The 8,242-nt window shown below is 48.9% G+C and overlaps 1 protein-coding gene across 1 annotated transcript in view; it reads left to right on the forward strand.

The window, feature by feature from the left end:
* The window catches only part of Batf3 (basic leucine zipper ATF-like transcription factor 3), a 10,440-nt gene extending 10,027 nt beyond the window's left edge, over positions 1-413 (forward strand). Inside the window, exon 3 of the mRNA XM_021174371.2 lies at positions 1-413. This exon is cut by the window's left edge and continues 79 nt beyond it. Coding sequence (XP_021030030.1) covers positions 1-104 — 104 coding nt within the window. The 3' untranslated portion in view covers positions 105-413.
* Positions 414-8,242: the final 7,829 nt, after the last annotated feature.

Raw genomic sequence — 8,242 nt, forward strand, 5'->3', positions numbered from 1 at the left:
GCGAGGCGCTGAAGGAGCACGAGAAGATGTGCCCGCTGCTGCTGTGTCCTATGAACTTTGTGCAGCTTCGGTCAGACCCCGTGGCCAGCTGTCTACCACGATGACACCCCAGCTCACTCCTCCTTTGTCTGGCTCGGAACCTTGGTTTGCACACTCAGGAGTTTCCCTACACACCTGTATCCAGGGGTACATGTGGCTGTGCCCCTCCAGGGAGCTCTGGGGCCAGCCTGGGCTCAGCATCGTGCTCTGGGGCATCTGACTTCCGGCCCCTGCCTTCTGGCCCCAGGACAGAGGATCCAGAGGCCCCAGCAAGAAGGCCCTTTGAGTCGTTCCTCTCTCACTTTGGCAGCTAGCCGGTGCTGTCCTTTGGCAGGATCTTTTCGTCTAAAACTTGGAAAATAAAGATAGTTACCATGTTTCCTTTGTCCATCTTCTTGGAATGCAGGGCTCCTAGAGTCCTCCTCTGCATAAGTCATCCTACTGCAGGTAGCGCTCCTGTTCAACCAGAGCAGATGGGAAGTGCCCTTGGCTATGGCAGAGTTAAGACAGGGGGTTTTCCTTTTGCTCTCAGCGAGTGAGCTGACTTGTGGCTCACATCATTGACATTACCTAGTCTTCCATCTGGTATGGCTTACCTCATTTCGGCCATAGAATTTTTATTTGTTTATTTATTATTATTTATCAACCTTTAAGACAAGATCTTATTCTGCATCCCTGGCTGGCTTAGAACAAAAAAAAAAAAAAATGCCCTTGCCTTTGCCTTCTAAGTGCTGGGATTATACCACACTGGTGGAATATTGTTCTTCTTTTTTAAAAAAACAATTGTATTTTTGTGTATGCCTGAGTGTGTGTCTGTGCACATCCAGAGACCAGCCCTGTTACACATTAATAACAGGATTCCTCAGATGTCAGATCCCCTGGAGTTACAGGGAATTGTGAACCACCACGTGGGTGCTGGGAACCACACTCAGGTCCTTTGCGAGAGCAGAAAATGCTTTTAACTGCTGGGCTGATTCTCCAGCCCTGAGAATTTTGTTTCTGGTTGGGCCTCCCAACTGCTCCATTTGCTCATTCATCAGCACAGGATCAGTGGACACACTGCCCCTTCGTTTAAGTAAACAAGCATTTGGGGAGAAGAGAAGAACAATTCTCTTTCTCAGGTGCCCATTCTTCTTTCAGACACATGGGAATGCCAAGTAGGAGAGCAACCTGTGCCCTCTTCACATTTTCCCTGGACTCGCCAGTGTTGTGAACGTTTGAATCATCTTTTTGTTTGTTTGTTTTGTTTTGTTTTTTGTTTGTGTTTGAGACGGGATTTCTCTGTGTAGCCCTGGCTGTTCTGGAACTCACTTTGTATACCAGGCTGGCCTCAAACTCACAGAGATTCATCTGCCTCTGCATCCTGAATGCACCACCATCGCTTGGCTAGATGGAGCCTTCTTATAAAGGGAACAAGAGTCAGGGACAGAAAGGAAAGGACTTTGCTGTAAGTATGGATGCTAAAAAAGAAAAACGAAAGAAGAAAAAAGGGAAGAGAAAGAGGTGATGCTGGTGAGATCACGCAGCCAGCAAAGTGCTTACCATGCATGATCTCAGTCCAATCCCCACCATCCGGGTAAAGGGAAAAGGCCAGGTGCCCCTGGGGCACAACCCGCAGCCTCAGCACCGCTCAGGAGAGGCAGGTGGACCTCTGGAGCTCAGTAGCTAGCAGGCCAGCAGTCTGGCTCAGTGATGAGTCCTACCTGGGTTTAGTGGAAAACCCTATCTGGGGGACATGGAAGAGGATGAAAGAAGAAAAAGGGGGAGGGAATGAGCAGTGGAGGAGGGACTTCCACTGTTGACCTCTGCCCTCCGTGTGCATGAATGCACATGTATGTGCTGGTACACATGAACATGTACACACATACCATGCATGCACAAACAAAGTAGGAGGGATGGAGAAAAAACAACAAGAGGAAAGAGACTAGACTGTAGTCCTTCCCAGGCAAAGGGCTTGACACTGGCCACTCCTGCAAGCCCCCCGCACCCTGTCTAGGAGGGCATTCCTTCCTCCTGGTCTCTTAGCTTGCAAGGGCTACAATTGCACAGTTCCCTTCTGAGGCTTAAGAAGACTGGTGTTAGAAGACCAGGTTTATGTCTGCTAGGAGAACCACAGGATACTGCATTTTAAGCCCACGAGATGTTAAAGTCATGCCTTCTGTCCTTCAGTTTGTAGATGAAGGGTCTCGGGGACCAGGAGAGGGAGGCACAAGTTCAAGAGTTCAGAGAGTTGGGCCAAGGTTCCTCCACCACAGCTGGGCAGGGCAGGCTCCTACTACTGGAGTCTGAATCTGCCTTGTTCTTGTAGCAGAATGTTAGCAGAGACTGCAGTTAAGGAGAGCCCATCTGTGAGGAAGCAATCTACAGATTCTGTTGGTTGTTTCCTAAACATCCTTGATCCACACACTTAGTTCCAATATGCAACTTTCTCTATCTGCTACCACTAATTCTATTCAAATTAGCTTCCGAACTCTTGAGACTCCCTCCCTAGCTGCAGGGTACACAGTCTGCCCCTGCTGGTTACCTAGAAACTGTGTTTTCAGAGGCAGGGAACCCAGACAAGCTAGCCAAGGTTCTGGGATGAAGCTGAAGGAGGCGAGGACGAGCATTGGGAAAACCAGACACACAAGTGCCTCTGTTCTGAAGAAGTGAAAGTCCTGCGTGCTGTCAGAAGTGGTCACGTGTCTAGGAGAGATGAGGGACAGGGGAGTAATGGTTCAGGATGGGATTCACCCTGCTGTCTTCACTGTTCCCGTGTCAGAGGCTGTGTATGAGGCCTCAGGGGGGTGGGGTCTGCTGGGTTTGGGGGGAGGGTAGACCGCTGAGCAAGATCCCCAAAGCATAGAAAGTGTCAGAGAGGGAGGAAGCTGGTCCTCACGCCCACACAGCCACACAACTTCCTGTCCGAAATTCTGTAGCATTTTGCACAAGACCTGCCTCGAACAGCTCGGGTGTTTCGGGGCTGCATTCAGCCGTAGTTTTACCCCAGAAGTTTTAAGAACAGTGACAGGCAAGAAAGTGAAAGACTTGAAAGCCCCTTCTCTTTCCCAGTGATGGGGCCTTCCTCAACAGCCCTGGGCGTTCTTACTGACAGGAGGCAGTAGGTTTGGCCCAGCTACAGCTAAGAGAAAGGTGAAAGCCTTAATACTCACCAGTGTCCCTGCCTTCCCTCTTCATGCAGGAGGCCCTGCTGGGTTGTCTATGCCTCACAAGAAGGCTTTTGAGAGATGGGGACAGGAAGGAGGGGAAAGAGCAGAGGGAAATAGTGCTGATTCAAGGGTTCTTAACTTGGGGACCCCACCCCCTGGGGGGGGCAGCCATGACACTGAAGCAGAACCCTCAGAAATGCAGCCTAATTTGAAGCAGTCAAGGCCAGAGTCTCAGCGCTACGGGCAGGCACTTAGAGGTGGCAGCTTCTCAGGATTGTCCCTACAGAAACCAGCACTGTGACACTTTTAATACAGCCAGTGTGACAGGGTCTAGAATCACCTGGGAAACAAACCAGTCCCTGTGGATGAGGGACTTTCTAGATGGGATTCACTGAGCTGGGAGGGACCACCTTAAAAGTGGCAGCATGATCCCGAGGGCTGAGGCCCCAGGCTGAAGAAAAGGGAGAAAGCAAGCTGAGAACCAGCATTCCTCTCTGCCGCCTCACGACCTTAATCTTATTGTCTTTTACGTTTAAAAAAAAAAAGATTTATTTTATGTCTACGAGTATGTCATTGCTGTCTTCAGATACCAGAAGAGGGCATTGGATCCCATTACAGATGGTTGTGAGCCACTGTATGGTGGCTGGGAATTGAACGCAACCTTCCTGGAAGAGCAGCCATCTTAACCATCTCCAGCCCTTGTTTTTAAATTTTAAAACTTTTATTTATTTATTTATTTATGGAAGGGCACCTACACGTTCCTGTGCATATGTGGAGGTCAGAAGACAACTTGTGGAGATGGGGGGGTCTCTCCTTCTTCTACCATGTGAATCCCAAGGATTGAACTCAGGTCATCAAGCTTGCCCATTAAACCATCTAGTAGGCCTTTTGTCCCTTCTTAAACTGAGCTAAAATGAACCCTTCTCCCTTAAGTTGCTTCTTGCCAGGTGCTTGGTCACAGCTGCTAGAAAATAGAGTTGTTTCCCGTACTGGTTGGGATAAGGGAGTGGAGTGTGGCTACCAGCTACCTGTTATCATCACCAACATAATTTCTGATCCTTAACAAAAGTCTCTCTGTAGCCAGTGATAATGAGGTTAGTGGGGCTTCCTTGATGGACTCCTATCCTGTGCTCAGGGAACACTTGTCCCTTGAAACTGCTCAGCTGTACTCTTGGGCATTCCATTTCCTAGTCCAGCATTCCTAAGAAGACCAGAAATGTCATCACAGATCAGACCCAAGGCTACTGGCTCAGAATCCTGACCATAGCCCTGAGGGAAGGCGTGAGGGAGAACCTAGTGTTGGCACCATGGAATATCAAAGATGTGCCTGGGATGTCCCTAATCCCCCTAATAGCCTGCTGTTTGCCTGCCTCTGCTAATCAAGACTTCTGGAGCAGTGTGTTGCTGCTCCACGGTGCTCTAACCCAACCCTCCTGCTTTAGGGGTGACAGTGAGATCGTCTAGAAAGCAGAGCACCCCAGACCTCATGGAACTTATTCAAAATCCTTCCTCTGGACCAGCAGCAGAGCCCAGAAGTACCTTCCAGAACACCACAGACGTCACAAACTCACTGCAGCCCTGGGTTCACCTGCGGGTACTTTTTGAAATTGAGAGAGAGCAGTTTGAGAATTGCAGGGGTGGCTGGTATCTGCAGAGCAAAGAACAGAAGCAGAGGCTGGTGTGGAGGTACACACTTGTAATCCCAGCATGTGGGAGACCAAGTCAGGAAGATTAACTTGAGGCCAGTTCGGGCTTTAGAAAGTGTCAGGCAAGCCCGCTATGGTAGTGCACGCCTTTAATCCCAGCAGTTGGGAGGCAGAGGCAGGTGGATCTCTGTGAGTTCAAGGGTACAAGTGAGATCTTGTCTTAAGTTAAAAAGGAATGAGGACGTAGCTCACTTGACAGATTGCTTGTGTAACATGCACAGGGTTGTGGTTCTATCCCCAACATCACATAAACCAAGGGAGGTAGCAGTGTCATCCCAGCACTAGGAGGTAAAGACAAAAGGATAAGAAGTTCAAAATTATCCTCAGATGTAGGCTGAGGCCAGCCTGGGGTACAGAAGGCCCAGTTTCCAAACCAAACAACATCTAAAAGAAATGAGAAATGCAAGCAAATTTCAGTGTTCAGAGAACATGCCTTAGGCAGCCGCAGCAGTCTCAGGATCTCTGACCTAGGTGAGAGCTCTGTCAATTCTAGATTTAAGACAAAGGAAAGTAATTCTTGCAAACAATGTCCTGCCTCCTTTCTCGCCTCCCCAGACCAGTTTCTCCCAGTTTGCACATTCATTGCCACAGTGCAGAACTGTGACTATGCCTTGCAAGGCTGCCAAACTGCTTCTCTCTGCAAAGGCTCCTTTGAATTGTACACAATGTCTTGACTCCCCTAACTGTGTAACGGTCTCTAATCAATACAAATTGTAGAAATTGGTCATTTCATGGAAGACTTAAAAATCCAAGATTTGTTTGCCCCTTAAAATATTAGTTAACCAATGAGTTGTTAGACAGAGTCTCACGTAGCCCAAGCTGGTCTTGAACTCACCATGTAGTGGACAATGAGCTTGAGGGCTGGAGGGAAGACTGCAGTTAAGGGCACTGGCTGCTCTTCTAGAGGAGGAGGGTTACCTTCCCAGCGCCCACGTGGGGGCCTCACAAAGTCCATAATGCCAGTCCAAGGGGATCGGACGCCCTCTTTACCTCCACGGCCCTGCATGCAAGTGGTTCATAGGTATCCAGGCAGGAAGAAACCCATAGGCAGCAAACAAAAATTAATACATGTTTTTTTAATAAAAAAAAACAACAACAACCTACTACTGCTTTTTTTTTTGGAATTTATTTATTTATTCATTTATTTATTATATGTAAGTACACTGTAGCTGTCCTCAGATACTCCAGAAGAGGGCATCAGATCTCATTACAGATGGTTGTGAGCCACCATGTGGTTGCTGGGATTTGAACTCTGGACCTTCGGAAGAGCAGTTGGCGCTCTTAACCACTGAGCCATTTCGCCAGCCCCCTACTATTGCTTTTTTAAAATGAAAAGAAAGAAAATGACCTTGAACTTCTGACCTTAGTGACCCTAACTAACGGTGTGTGTTTGAGCCTTCCCACATCCAACGAAAGCCATTATTTGGGTTCCCCTGAGCCATCTGAACCCTGTAGGTTAGGAAAGTAAACAGGAGGCGCCCATAGAACCCCGAGCTGACTGCAGATCTGTGTGCTTGTCCAGACCAAGGCTTTACATTAATGAGAACAATGAGGCTTTTCACAACCAGAGAGACCCTTTAAACCTGGATTTCGTGCGGCCTCTGCCGTGCGTCTCCAGCTCACCTCTGGGCCACGCAGATGTGTATGTGGTTGGCAGTCACTGAAGGCTCTGTCGCCTGCTCATTAGGTGAGAACACATGGAAGCCTGTGTCTTTAAGAACCGAAACCATCTAGAAACAGGACTGGATGCCTCGCAGGAGCCTAGAGACTTCCCTTTTGCTGTTCAGGTTTCATCTCTGATTATCAGGAACTGAGTGTGTGTTGGGGGCAGGGCAGTGAGCTGCAGCCCCACAGCTCTGCCAAGACACTGCTCTCTGGAGATGAATACATTGTCCTTTCTTTTTGAATGTACCTTCACCATGGTGAAAAGAACGTTTGAGAAAGCCCCTCCCTGGTTGACTCTTGGCATCCTATAGGTTCATCGGAAGAGAGGAGCACCCGGGCTAACTCCAAGATGCTGACCAGTCAGCCCCAGGACCCATCTCAGACTGGCCTTGTCACACACACCCCTGACTGCATGGGTCAGAGCCCAGTGTGAGCCTAGTGGAGGGGTGAACTCCATTACGTCACAGCCATAGGCCCCTCCAGAAGGCACCCTGTGTTCCCTGGTTCGGCTTACGCAGGGCACACTCAGTTTGCGAGGACTTGGGACCCAAGAACTTTGGGGTTTTCACAGATCCAGTAACCACAGTGCTTCTTCACACAGAGGGTTCTGCACACGTCCCAGCTTATCTCACTTGTCCGTAGGTCCACACTGACCAGATCCACGTTCCACCCTTCTCTGTCACACTCCTATGGGCTGGATTTGTGGGAGGCGGCACTGTGAGACTGGAGGGTGGAGCGAGGATGGAGTCTGGCCATTTCTTGTTCTCTTTTCTGTCCCAGTTTCTTGGTGTGACAACATTGAGTTCTCCCAGGACTGCACACTTGTCCTGGAGCCAGAGGCTCCTCCCACAAGGGCCCCCAGTGCGCGCGTTCTCTCCCACAGAGCTGTCCTTCCTATGGCAACGGCTCCTCAGAGTTACTAGCTCCTCCGTGTCCCTCCTAAGTTCCCTTCCCCATTATTAGTGTCTCTGCCACATGCTCACCGATGCAGCCGAGCTTGACCTTCATCATTTGTCCAATTCTCTCTCCCTCGCTCTCTTCCCTCCATCCATCTTTAGAACCATTTGCTAAGAAGCCCAATCAGATTGCCATTTTCTCCCATACCTAGACAGTTTCAGTTCTTAAAACACAGACTTCTATATTTTCTCACCAGTGAGAATGCAGACAGAGTCTTCAGCGACCACCAATCACAGCTGGACAGCCCAGAATGCAGAGCCTGTCTGAAGTCCAGGTTTGAAAGAGTTTTTTTGAGCTGTAAAATGGCTCTTCTTATTTTTTAAAGACTTTTTTTGGGGGGGGGCAGGTGTAGTGGTGCATGCCATTAATCCCAGCACTTGGGAAGCAGAGGCAGGGGCTTCTCTGAGAGTCCAAGCCTAGCCTGCACTACATGGTGAGTTCCAGGATAGACAGAGAGCTACATAGTGAGAACTTGTATCAAAAAACAACCAGACAAAAAAGATTTTAAAAAATTTTACATGTATGTTACATGTAAGTACATTGCATGTATGCCTGGGTTCATGGAGGCCAGAAAAGTGCATCAGATTCCCTGAAACTGAAGGTACAGAGGATTGTGAACTGCTAGGGAGTATGGGGATGAAACCTGGGTCCTCTGCAAGAGCAGCAAGTGCTATACCCACTGAGTCATCTTTCCAGCCCCCCTTCTTCTTCTTTTTTTTTTTTTTT

Source organism: Mus caroli, chromosome 1 (genome assembly GCF_900094665.2).
Source record: "Mus caroli chromosome 1, CAROLI_EIJ_v1.1, whole genome shotgun sequence".
In the NCBI taxonomy this organism is placed as follows: Eukaryota; Metazoa; Chordata; class Mammalia; order Rodentia; family Muridae; genus Mus; species Mus caroli.